Genomic DNA, 14,333 nt, shown 5'->3' on the forward strand with positions numbered 1-14,333 from the left:
AATGAATGTTACAGGTTAATAATCTGAGGCCCAAGAGAACCACAAAATCTCTTTCTACTTACTAAAACATGACATTGTTTTGAGGAGACATTACTGGCAGTGTCATTCATATCATGACTTTTCTCAGCTTAGATTTGGCCAAGTTAATAGTAACTCCTTCATCTAATTTTTTTCCAGTTTTTTTCTCTTTCCTTTAAAAAAATCATTTTCTTTAGTTAGGAAAATTTAGACTAGAAGACTGTTCACCTTAGATTTATAATTATATTGGGTAATTAGTACATTGAGGATTCACACCAAGTTTAGTTTGTGTGGCACTCCTACATGTGCACAGTTATTTTATTAATACCACAGGGCATAAAACATTGTTCCTTTACAGTTGCATTTTTCATATTCCAGATTACATAAGGAAAAAATCTGACAAGATCATACATTTTACTAAATAGAGGATCCATTACAGTAATGAATCTAATATAATTTGGTGTCTGTCACCAACTTTATTTGCTGTTTAATGATTCACATACAGTGTTTTGGATTTCATTTATCTGAAATATTTTAATCTCTTACACTATTTGAGATAATGGGGGAAAGGACCATTTCTTTGGTTAGTAAATGAAGTTAAAGACATTCCTAGAAAATGAATATAACCATGATGTGTTATGTCTTTTTGCCTCAGAACTTGTAAATCAGTTGAATGTTAATTTCATTCTCCTAGGTATTTCCAAACATTGTAGTTTCTAGAATACCAGTTTACTATTTACAAAATCTATATTTTTTGACATCCTTAAGTCAGGAACTATAATGTGTATGTTATATAATGCATTTGCCAGATGTAGCAAATTCCTAATTTGGTATTACCTTGCCTCTTTCTTTGCGTATTTAATACAGCCATTAATCTCACTACAAGGCTTTACCAAGGATAAATTGCTACGTAACCCACTTCAACCTCTTTTGTTCAACCAGGAAGCCAGACGTGTTTAAATAGCATTTTAAAAAATGTGCAGTTATTGCTTTTTTTGAAATTTTAGGATTTTAAAATTTGGAATGGTAAAATGAGAGACTTTATTTATTTTGTCTGTTAAAATTACTTGACAGAAGTTTGCTTTGGAATAGAGCTTCTGTATCTTTAAAAAATACACAGTGAGTCACCCCCTGCTCTTTTGGTAGATGCCTGGCTAGTGAACAGCTAAGCTGCTTTAGGCATGTAATAGAACATTCCATTTCCTGTTCCCTTGCTGACACAGAGGAGTGTTCCTGCTGGCAATGATCTAATCATAGTGCAGTAAGAAACATGGCAGTTTGATAAAACATGGTGGAGACAGCGGCTGAAATGGAAGCATATGTTCTAGAAGACATTCTTGAGGTAGGGCTAGGTTTGTAAATGAAATGAAAGTTGAAATCTGAACAAAGAAATCTTATCTGCCGGAATTATTTTACAGATGAATAGATTAGAGGAGAGAGCATAGAGAGACAGAGCATAAAAGAGATATGGTCAGACCTTATTCCTTGTGAAAATGTGCCAGTCTGATTCACATGATTACTGAACAAGTCTAGAATTATTTTGTTTAAACTTCATGTTTTATAAATTGTAGGTATATGCTTAATAGGAAATAAAAAAAGAGAGAAAGGGCCTCGGACTTAGTAAAAAAAACGTTGGCTGGTGGTGGTGACCTTTAGATTAACTCATTAGAAGGTGGGGTCTACAAAGCAGCTTTGAGTAGGTTTAGTGTCATATGCCTTAGAATTCATTTACATATTTAAGTCCAAAGCTCTGCTTGCTGTTAACTATTAAAAACAGCTGGTTATCTTAGTTCCTATGGTAAAATTAAGCATATATATCAATCTGATTGCTTAATTTAGCTGGCACATTCTGGTTCTGGATTTTTCATGTGACTTTGACATTATAAAATAGATTATTAAGTTAAAAAATAAAAGGCCCTAAAATTTAAGGCACTAATGCTTGAAAGCTCACAATAAAAATCTGCATTTTGAGTCATGAGGATTTTAAATTAATTTTCTGTTATTCCTGGTTGTGTCAATTTTTTAAGAACCTATTTGAGTATAAATCAGTTTAAGGAAACACATGTCAAAGTGGAAGTATAATGGGCTTTGGCCTTGGATATAGTATAACTATCAAACATTTGTATCTGTAGGTATAGATATTTAAAATCCATTTTTAAATCTATGATGTGTAGAGTTTTTTCCTCCCTCATTAAGAAAAAACTGGCTAATTAAAGAGGCTCATAATGGTGAATGGTATTCCTAATATTTCGACTGTTAAGACAATTTATTAAATATTTCACTGTCTTCAGGAAGAGATTCTATTAGGGGGAGAGGGCTTGGGAAAATAAGCTGCAAAGGGAAGCTAGGCGGGGTTAGCAGGAGAAAAAAGCCTATGCGCATTATAAAGTACTGCATGATCAATGAGCATTTTCTGGAGTCCCTCAGTGTGTGCTTGGAGCTGACATTGCAGCAAGTCTCATGGCTGTTCTGCAGAATGAAAACTGATTCCTTTGTATTATCTAACTCCTTGCAGACACCTGCCAACATACTCTTTCCCCCCCTCTCCTAAGAGCTTATTGTCTGAATTGAATTCTCTGGTTAATTTCCATTCTTTGTCTATCTTTTAAACTTTGTTACTGCTGGGTTTTCTTAGAGATGGAACGAATTATCTACTTAGAAATAGTGGTATGTACTTTCATCAAGGAACTTTGGTAATTAGGAGTGGTCACATGACTTAAGGGCTCAGCTTAAATACATCTGATTAGAATATAAAGTTCTAGTGGTATATTTTAATGTGTTTTTAAAACATTTTTTTGTGTGGATTTTAAAGAACTATACAGATTACATTAAATATATTTGATTTTTTTTTTAGCCATTTAAAATTTAAGTATGTAACAGATTTTAAAAACCTGAGTTATTTTCTGGGAAAAACACACTTCAGCATAGTTTTGTGCCTTATGTATATGTTTTTCTAATGCTGTCTTAAAAATTGGCTTTTCATTATTTACACTAAAATTGTTTAATGTTATGTTTCTCAGTTTGTTTCCTATATACCTGTTGCATTAAACCATACAGAGGTTTTCTCTTTATTTAATACTATTTTATTTAGCTGCATATTTGTCCATAATTGGCAGACTAAATGTGAAAAATTACCAAGTAATAATAAAATATGCTTCTTTTCCAAAATTATAGGTAGTCATAATAACCTAAGAGAATAGACTTACTAACTCTCTGAAACTAATGTACCACTTTTTAACTACCTCATATTGCAAGTCAGTAGATAACATTTTACACTACAAGCTTTCCAGGAAATTATTTTTGCTTTTTCAAAAAAGAATTAACTCTTTGTATATATGTCCAACAATGAATAATGAAGTTCATCTCTATACCACAGTGAATATTTTACTATTATACCTAATATTGAGCTATTTCAACTTTGTTACCATAATTTTCATCTTTGTGACTTTTTTGAATCTGGAATTTTATGTAGATTTCTGCTTATTTATACTAAATATTAGACCCCTTCTGTTTTTCTCTGTATTCAAGTGTTACCTGGTCCTTTGAATCATAAATTTCCTAAAGGTGCTCTTATTAAATCTTGGGAAAAAGAAAACTTAAAATCAATATTAGTGAATATAGTGCTGATTAATTCTCACAGTGGTATATAATTTACCTTTTAAGTTGTGATTGTTTATTATATATACTCAGATGTATTTAACTTGAGTTTTAAGTGATCTTCAAAATCTTAAGTAAAATATTCTAAGTATCTAAAACTTATAATCAAACTGGAAAAGATTGGTTTCAACTTAATATCATTGCTTTCTAGCTCACCTTAAGTAATGCCTTGGGAAAATAGCCAAATATGGGTGATAGAAGGGGTTGGGGGGCCAGATATATATATCTCTCTTAAAAAATTATGTTATTTTTGCTGAGACGTAATTATAATTTTAGAATTTTGATGCTTTTCCTATAGGTCATATGTAATATAGGTCTTAGTACTTAGAAAGATCAATAAGAAGAAATGGTCTCTAAACTTTTTTGTATATTCCAAATTTGTGTGGCTGAATGCTGTGTATGTGTCTGAGATGTTTATATATAAGCTTTTTATATGAAAAGATGAATCATATGAGAGGTCGTTTCAGAAACGTGATTACTATATGTTCTGTTTTTTTATTTATAATTGAACCAGTTTCAGTAGTTGTCTGTAAGAATTATCTTACAAAAGAAAATTTTACAAATATTTTTATCTTTTAATTTTAATTAAATTCAGAATACTTTTTGGGGGGCATAGCATTTGATACATTTTTGTTTTAAAAAATAGCTCTTTTATGAAAATAAGAATATTTACAGTGTGAAGTATAACAACCTAGTCTTGTTCCCTTGTCAACCAAAGCCATGGTTTCTAGCTTCGCCTGTACTTCATTTCACAGGTTGTTATATGTAAGCTAAGAGCTCCAACTTTGTTTCTTCCTTAAAGTAAGGTCCAGTAGGTTGAGGATTTGGCTGTATGCTTTAGGGTAGAACTAAATTAAGGATCAGATTAAAACATAGGAAGTAGATTTATTATAGAACCATTTATATTTATTGTGACATTAGAGAGTTTTCTTGCATTTGTTTTTGTTTTTTAAATATGATTGAAAGAGTCACAGGGAAGTTACTGTTTCCTTTTGATTTGTCAACATGATGGACTAATGGTAAATAGTGTATTTTAGTTCAAATGAGAAATCCACTTTCTGTTTACCATGAAAATTATTTTTAGTATTTGTGTAAAATCTCCATGAAGTAGACTCTGACCAGGCACTTGCTATGTATCTTTTTATTCTATAGAATATATTGTTTATAAAATGCACATTACTTATATATTGTGTCAGCAAGTCTTCTGTGGATTTTTAAGGTTTTATATTTAGTATAACCACGGTGGCATTTTTCACAAGGAAGATTTAGAGTAACCTATTTTTTTAATTAATCTTTTTTAACATTTATTCATTTTTGAGAGGGGGGGGAGAGGGGGCCGAGAGGGAGGCAGACACAGAATCTGATGTAGGCTCCAGGCTCTGAGCTGTCAGCACAGAGCCTGCTGCAGGGCTCAAACTCACGAACCCCTGAGATCATGACTTGAGCGGAAGTCAGATGCTTAACTGACTGAGCCACCCAAGTGCCCCTAGAGTAACCTAATTTTAGGACATAAGTATAAGTTGATCTAGAGACAGAAAAATTTAGCTAAATGTGTAAATTATTTGAGTTGATATAAATAACGTTTTCCGTTTATTAAGAGGTTTTGGAAAGATTAGACATGTTGGGTAGATTGAATCTTAAAATTTCACTCCAGTATTTATTGAGTACCTTCACTGTGCTAGGCATTTGAAATTCAATGAGATTAGCCCAGTTACTTTTGCTCCACAAACTAAAAGTTCAGAACACAAAATGTCTGCCATTGGTATTTAAGTATTCTTGCTTTCAGGATGCATTCAAGTGTGTATATGAATACTAGTATTTTACTTCATTTGTTTGTTTGAATAGTGTGAGACCCATGTTTACAGTATTCTGAATTTTTCAGTAGGCATATATTTTCCTTTCTCTAAACACAAAGTTTCATTTAAGTACTTTATGTTATCTTTTTTATGCTTATCTGTATAATTGTTAGGAATATTTATGAGTGTTGGGTTGTCTAGAAAGTCTCCTGAATCCTGTTTTCTACTTTTTGTCCTTAAAGATTTTTCTGTTACCATTTAAATCAGCATATTGTGTATGTGTATGCATACAACACACATATATATGCTTGCATATATTCTCCATAGGAACACATTCATATTCCTGCTGTATTCTGCATTATGAATACTTTTATTTGAAAATTAAATTTATCTTGGAGGGAGAGGCAGGAGTTGTATCATTGCTTTCAAACACTAACTTTGGGGAAATATTAGACGATAACTAAAAGACACACTTATGTTAGTTTATAATCCTTATAAAGAAGATGTGTTGTTTTAGTAGAGTATGAAGGCTCCAAACAGCTAGAAATATGTGAGTTATACGAGAGTAAGAGCAGGGTTGCCTAGATGCCTCTAGTCCCACGTTAATCCATCATAGTCCAGTGGTTAACACGTGCTGTGGTGTATGAATTAGGAAAGATCTGTGTCATGTATTATCTGCATATACATATAAAACCAATGACACTTTCCTGGTTCTGCATTGTTAGGGGTCCTTGTTCCAACACTTGACTAAAGAACTCATTCTGATATGAAACGAATTGATCACTAAAAAGTTAGCATTAAAGTTCTGCTTAACCACTGGTGTTTGGTTTAGTGTATAGCTTCCAGATTTGCAGACAAAGGCCTTTCAGGAGATGTTTGTAAACTAATGTCTGTGAGATAACTTTTGGTTAAATGAGTGTTTAGATCAATATTGGTCATTAATAATTTGGTCTTGGATGGAATCAGGCTTCTAACTAGCTGGCTAAATACAGATATATGTTGTGCATTGGATGCCCACCTAGTTTTATGGTGGCAGTACTAATTGAGCACATTAGTTACCATTTGTTGAAAATTTATTATACAGAAGGACTGTCCCAAGTACTTTACAAGCATTGTTTTATTTAGTCTTCTAAATTACTCTGAAGAGGTAGGTATCCATTTCCTAGAATGATTATAAGGAATAAATGAGATCATGCCTATAAACAATTAGTGCAATGCTTAGCACACAGTTAATACTTAACTGTTAGCTGTTTTTTAAAGTGAAGATAACCCTCATATACTATTTTATGTTAGTATCATCCTCCCATTTGACAGACCAAGAAAACTTTAGACTCAGAGATGATTATCCTCACAGTTCTCAAATTTTTTGATCTTAGGGCTCTTTTACGTTCTTAAAAGTATTGGGGACTCATTAGGATTTTTGTTTATGAGAGTTGCACATATCAATAATTTGACTGGAAGTTAAAATTCAGAAAATTAAAAAACATTTATATATTTACTCACTAAAAAATCATTAATGTAACTTATTACATGTTAACATACTTTTATAAAAATAACTTCCAAAAGAAAAGAAAACTGTAAGAGTGGTATTGTTTTATATTTTTTCAACTATGAAATCTGCTTTGATAGAAGATAACTAGATTTATATCTGCTTTATAGTCAGTCTGTTGTACTACATTAATTTGTAAGAAATCTAAGAAGAAAAATTGATCTTAAACTTATATGAGGATAAAAAAAGGAAGAATAATTAATAACCCTTTCAGATAATTATGGATATTTTTTGATACCACTCTTAAAATTACACAAATCATAGTTTCCTAGAGGTTAGTTGCAGTGTGGAACCTAAAACACACATTATCAGGGAATTATTTGAACTTTGTTAGATTAAAATCCACTGGTTTAGTGCAACTTGTACTCCTGTATGAGTTTATAACATCATATATTGGTCATTTGGAAAATCATTTCTAACATACTTATGGACTTCCAAATATTGCTACGTTTTGTTCTGCAGTATTAAAAAACACATTTGTTCATATCACCATTTACCTATTAAAAGGCAAAAACTTAGGAAGCTGTCAGTAATTCACAGTGTCTGATACTAGTTTTCCAAAATTCTAATTTTTGCTTGAGGGTTTGAATTTTATTTCTGATGACAAAGAAATTGTCCTTGAAATGACATGCTCACCTCCTTCATTTTGTAAGATCTCAGCCAAATGAATATCTGTCTCCAGTGAAAATGGTATTTCATGAAAAAAAGTTACTAGTTTAGGTCACACTTATATAAGTATTTGTTTTGAGATAACCACCACACTTAAGTATGTAGCAGAAGTGTTTTCCATTTTGTCACACAGAATACTAAAAAGTCATATACTCAAGGTTGGAAATTTAAAAATTAGTACTTTTTTACTCTTTCATAATGAAAACAGGCTTTCTCCTCTGCCCCTCTTTTTAAAATTTACAAGTGCATGGCAGAAAAGAATATGATGACTGGTACGACGGCTCTGATTTGTGTTGAGGAGCCAGCAGTTTTCTCCACCATTACTTTTATGTCATCGGTACAAATGTCAGCACAGTGAAACAGGCAGATATCATCTTAGTTAATATAAGAATAGTTTTGACCTCACAGATTCTCTGGAAAAGTTGGGGATCCCCATGGATGCTGTGGACCACACCTGAGTAATGACTGGTTTACGGTATATTGCCCAAGTTCACAATCAGTAAAGGCATAAAACTAAGATTTAAATTTAAGTCTATTTGATTTGAATGTTTTCTTTTACTGTTTTATCAAATTGCTTAATTCATCACGTAGTTCTTTCTTTAATCTTTTTTGAAACTCCCTCTAGGACTTCTCCATCCTTCAACTACAATAGAGCAGGTTTAAGAAGTGGGAAAATACTGGAGCACCTGGTTGGCTCAGTTGGTTAAGCATCTGACTTCATCTCAGGTCATGACCTCACAGTGTGTGGGTTTGAGCCCTGCGTTGGGCTCTGTGCTGACAGCTCAGAGCCTGGAACCTGCTTCAGATTCTGTATCTCCCTCTCTCTCTGCCCCTCCCTGCCTTATGCTCTGTCTCTCCCCATCTCTCAAAAATAAATAAGCATTGAAAAAAAAAAAGTGGAAAAAATGTTGGAATTTTAAATAATTGCTTAAAGTTTTAAGTCCTAGGTTAATCATTCAAAATTTATGAAAAAGGAATTTGAGGACTCCTAAGTGAAGTAGTGAGTGAAAGGAGAAGCTAGACATAAGTAGAAAATGGTTCTGCCTATAAAGTAACATTAAATAGTAACACTTTTGATTTTTGGTGAAGGCAGTTATTAAAAACTGAAATGGATTTGTAAATTCTATCAAATGTCTTATGTTAGAATTCTGAGTGATTAGAAAAGGAGTTCATAAATTTGAATACTTGTGAAACATGACATGAAATAGTTCTCAAATGTTATTTTATTTATTTTAATTAATTTTTGCATTTATTTATTTTCGAAAGACAGAGACAGAACACAAATGGGGGAAGGGCAGAGAGAGGAGACACACAATCCTAAGCAGGCGCCAGGCTTTGAGCTGTCAGCACGGAGCCTGACACGGGCTCGAACTCACAGACCATGAGATCATGACCTGAGCTGAAGTCAGATGCTTAACTGACTGAGCCACCCAGGTGCCCCAGTAGTTGTCAGATTTTAATTTTTCATTTTAAAGGCTATTGGCTGCTTTTCTGTGTCCTATGACAGGTGCCAGCTGGTTTTCATTCAGTCAAGAGAAGTTTTTTCTATGGGACTAGTTCTTTTTTATATTGTCTATGAAAATGAAAAATAAGATTCAGATCAGGTATATCTTGATAATCCAAAGACTAAGCTGTTAGTTTCAAATTCCTTTGTGTACTAGCAAAATTATGTTATTTAAAATCTATTTTATACCTTTTTTATTTATATAAACATGTATATTTATATATGCCCGACTTTCTTTTGCCAATTTAATTTTGAAATTGGCATTGAATTTATGTGTTCCCATAGGAAACAAGGAATATCAGTAATATCTGTACATCTCTTGTCTTTTCCACTTCTCAAATGCTAATAACTCTTCTCCCCCCTTGGAAATTCCAAAAGATTGTTAAGATGAGGAAAAGTGTTGAACCAGTGTTAAACACCTTGTTATTTTTCTCTGCTGTCTTGATTTTTTGTTTAGTTCCGGACCTTTTACCATTTAGCCTCTTTCTCTGAGTTTGGAAATCTGCTACCCACTTCATTTGATTTCTTTTTTCTCCTATGAATTGTATACATTCTGATCCTTGTGTTTGGTTATTGTGGTCAGCCTGTCTCCTTGATTTCACTCAGATATCTTCATTTGTTAACCTTCTTATTCATTTAGCTAGTGTTTATCCTTGGCTAGTTCTATCCTTAAATATGTCCTGATGCCACTTCCCCAGTCCTTGTCTCATGTTCTGCATTTTTAATTCATGCCGTCATCGTAACAAAGACCAGTATATATTTCTGTGAACTGTTGAAACAAATTTAAGAAATACAGTTCCTAAATTCTTTTATTTCATAAAGAAATACTGGTTAAGATTTTCCAAAAACATGCTGCTATTTAAGTGTTCACAGATATTGGAAAGTTTTCCTTGTTAATGTTTTGTCATGTTTGTGTAATAATTCGTTACTTTCTTAAAATATCTTCCTCAGTTTCTCTTTGCTGTTTTTAGTTTTCTCTGTGAAATAAAATAAATGGAGAAAAAAGAAAGTTGCCCTCCCATAATACCATATTTATTTAAAGAACCAAAATATTAAGATTAAGCCCCACTTATGTCATTTAAAAAAATCTTAGCAGGTGAATCATTTTATAAATATATGAATTACAAAGATTTATCTTTTACAAAGTGAGTGAGTGTGCTGAATTATGGTGACATTGATTTTTAAGTATATTTAGGTTATATTTAATGGGCTTTTATATTGTCTTGAGCTTATAGTGTTAGATGATTTTTTATGAATCGTTTTATTCTTCTTGGTGTCTTCGTGATTTAGCATTATATATTGAACACAGTAAATGCTTGTTTTTCATTTTAATTTGAGGTGTTCTTGTATGGTGGAGTAGCCACCTATCTTTTTCCCTTGAGAAGTTCTTTGAACTCTTTGCTTTGCTTTGGTTTATACTGTATGTTCATGGAATGAGGAAGAAGAAAAAGTCATCCATATAGGTTATATTTTATGGTTTATAATCGTTGTTATGATGTTTGAAATAAATATTTTTTGTTCTCAATTTTCTTAGTCTGTAAGTTGTACATATAGTTTCTCTATGATCCCTTCTAGATGTTAAAGTCTATAATTAGTCCTCTTTCGGTGTTGGCTTCAATAACTTCCAAACAGAAAGTTTGAGATAATGGCCCCATATATTTCAAAAGCTTTATAACCCATTTTACTGCTTTATTTCACATTAAAGAATCAAATCCAAAGTCAGTTTTGCACCTGATCTATTATTTGACTTCCTCTACCTACCCATCTTTATCTTTACCATATTTATTCTGAACTGCTTTCCTTTACATTGTATATTAATATTGTGTTACTGTTCACATTGTCTACCAGCTACCCTCTTCACTATCTGTTAATTCTTCAAAATCCTCCTCCTTTCCTAGGGTTTTCTCTCCATAGTCTCCCTTTCAAGTTAATTGTGTCCGACTCTTTCCTGCTTTTAAAAAGTTACATGAGACTGTACATTTAAAATATTACATGGTCTCTATTAACGTCCTTGATTAAATGGAAATTCTCTAATATGGCTACCTTGGCATTCTTTAAATTTTTAAAAATTACTCATGTATTTATGTAAAAGATATTTCATCCTGCAGAAGAACTTGAAATAGTTTATAAGAGTATATACTCTAAAAGTACAAAAGGCAAAATTAAGACCAGAGATAAAAGTAGTATGCAGCAATGCATAAACAGTATGTGATTGCTAAACTTAGATCAGATTAACTAGCAGCCAAAGCCACATTGGAAACTTGATGGATTGTGAGCTTTGCATTGTCCATAAGTTTCACAGGCATACGTTTTGTGCAGTTTAGGTCTCAGAAGTAATTTCTGTTTGGCCCCCCCAAAAGGGAGGTACTACATGTTACAGTAAATGATGTCTTTAGCATTCCAAAAATAAGCTCCATATTGTTTCTATAGAATGTAATCTAGTAATTACGATAAAATGCAATCTGGTTAAAAAAAATGTGGTCTGAGCACTCAGTTTTCTGATGGTCTGGTTTGTTTCAGGCATAAAATTTAGAACATCAAGAACACAAATTGCAGACTGGTGGGTTCTTGGCCATATCAGACTTTGAAATGCATTTTGGATAGCTGACAGAATGTTGCCCCGTACTGTGACCATTTATGTACATTTTCTTTAATTTTCTTAGCATTGTTTTGTTTTTGTTTTGATTCCCATATTTAGTTGAGATGTTTCCTTCTATTACTAATTTGCTAAGAATTTTCACCATCAAAGGGTATTGTCAGGTACTTTTATCTGTATCTTTTGATGTGATCTTATTATTTTCCTCCATTATTCTGTTATTTGAATTATACAAATTAACTTTTGGATTTTAAGTCAGCTTTGTATTCTTGGGATAAATTCCATTTTGGTCATGATATATGGCGCCTTTTTGGATATGGCCATGTTTGGTTTACTTATATATTATTGAGGGTTATTGTTCTTTACAAGACAAGGTGCATTGTTCTTTAGTTTCCTTTTTATATAAAACCTTTGACCATTTTTTGGTATCAGAAAGATGTTAGCCTCATAAAGTGATTGGGAGTGTATCTTTTCTAAAGTGTATGATTTCTAAAAGCTTGTGTATAATTGAATGTTTCATTGAATTGACCAGTAAAGTCATTTGCAACTAGTTATTTCTTTGTGGGAAAATTGTTAATTAAAAATTCACTTTCTTTGCTAGAGGGCCATTTAGCTTTTCTTTCCATAAGTTTTGATAATTTGTAAATCTTGTAAGCAGTCTATTTCAATTTAAGTCGTTGAATTATAATGGTCTTTTACTTTTTAAATGATGGTAGGAGCTATAATAGTGTTCCCTCTTTCAATCCTGGTTCTGGTATTTTAGATTTTCTCTTTTTTTTTCTTGTATAGTCTAATATGAAATTTGTCAATTTTATTTTTGATAAACTTTAAGTTTTTCTGTTCATTTTCTATTTTATTAATTTTTACTCTTGCATTTCCTCCTTTATACTTTCTTTGTATTTAATTGGTTCTTATTTTAGTCACTTTAAGTAGAAGCTGAGGTCACTGTTTATAACTTTTAGTTGTTTTACTTGTGAATATTAAAAGCTATAGTGTTATATATTACAAATTTTGATGTGTTATATTTTCATTATTATTAGTTTTAAATGTTAACTGATTTCCCTTGTGATTTCCTGACTCATTCTATTTTTCTCAACTGGGGTTTCATGAGATAATTAAGCTGTGAATTTTTAAGGCATCTGTCTTTCCTGTGCATGTAGAATAGTACTGATTATATATCATCTTTAAGAGAATTGAGAAAATAGTCACTCAAATTATTTTTGGTCATTTGTAGTTCAGATGAGGAATTCTTTTTGAGAAAGGTTCTATGAGTTATTAAAAAATGCTGTATTTCATTTCTCATATATTGGGATGATACAGGTTTCTAAGTTAATTATGTGTAGTCAGAGAATATATTCTGCTCTCAGCTTTTTTTTTTCTTTTAAATTTATTGATTTAGTTTGAAAGAGAGAGAGAGGGAGGGAGGGAGAGGGGTGCAGAGAGAAAGAATCCTAAGCAGGGTCCTATTGTCAGTGCAGAGCCTGACATGGAGCTTGGTCTCATGAACCATGAGATCATGTCCTGAGCTGAAATCAAGAGTCTGATACTTAACAGCTGAGCCACCCGGGTGTCCCTGCTTTCAGTTTTTAAAGAAGTATTGCATCATCATTTTGGTGCATGTCCATTTTGGTAAATGTTCCACACACACTTAAAAAGAGTATGTTTTCTGCAGTTGTTGGATGAGTATTCCATAAGTGTCAATTAAATTATATTAGTAATGTTCAAGTCTCTTATACTGTTACTGAGATTCTGTTTGTTCTATCAATTACTGAGAAGTGAGTTTATAATTATGGAGTAACTCATTTTTTCTTTCTGATCCATCAGTTTTTGCTTTATGTGTTTTGGAGCTCTGTTATGAAGTATATAAACATTACATTTTGTTGCTAAATTGATCCTCTTATGTAATTAAATGTCCCTCTTTATCTTTGTTAGTATTCTTGGTTTTATCTGCATTCTACTTTGTCTGATATTAATAATAACTCTACCAGCTTTGAAACAAATGTTTAAAAACATTTTTTTAACATTTTATTAATTTTTGAGAGAAAGAGAGTGACGGTGTGATCTGGGGAGGGGCAGAGAGAGACACACACACAGAGTCTGAAGCAGGTGCTAGGCTCTGAGCTGTCAGCACAGATCCCAATGTGGGGCTCGAACCCACGAACTGTGAGATCATGGCCTGAGCCGAAGTTGGATGCTTAACTATCTGAGCCACCCAGGTGCCCTTGAAACAATTATTTTTTAAAATATTTACTTATTTTGAGAGAGAGCATGTATGCATGAGTGAGGGTAGGGCAGAGAGAGAGAGAGAGAGAGAGAGAGAGAGAGAGAGAGAGAGAGAGAGAGAGAATGAATTTCAAGTAGGCTTTGCCCTGGCAGCACAGAGCCTGACACAGGGCTTGATACCATGAATAGTGAGATCATGACCTGATCTGAAATCAAGAGTCAGTTGCTTAACTGACTGAGCCACTCAGGCATACCACAACTATTATTTCCATAGTGTATTTGTCTCCATGCTTTTAACCTTTCTCTGTTTTTATATTTTAA

At 32.5% G+C, this 14,333-nt stretch overlaps 1 protein-coding gene across 1 annotated transcript in view; it reads left to right on the forward strand.

Annotated features, from left to right (window-relative positions):
• Window positions 1–1,291: 1,291 nt before the first annotated feature.
• Window positions 1,292–14,333, forward strand: part of ANKRD17 (ankyrin repeat domain 17) — a 131,548-nt gene continuing 118,506 nt past the window's right edge. Inside the window, exon 1 of the mRNA XM_029945023.1 lies at window positions 1,292–1,360. Within this exon, the coding sequence (XP_029800883.1) occupies window positions 1,307–1,360 (54 nt within the window). The 5' untranslated portion in view covers window positions 1,292–1,306. The remainder of the gene's footprint in view (window positions 1,361–14,333) is intronic.

This window comes from Suricata suricatta, chromosome 1 (genome assembly GCF_006229205.1).
Source record: "Suricata suricatta isolate VVHF042 chromosome 1, meerkat_22Aug2017_6uvM2_HiC, whole genome shotgun sequence".
In the NCBI taxonomy this organism is placed as follows: domain Eukaryota; kingdom Metazoa; phylum Chordata; class Mammalia; order Carnivora; family Herpestidae; genus Suricata; species Suricata suricatta.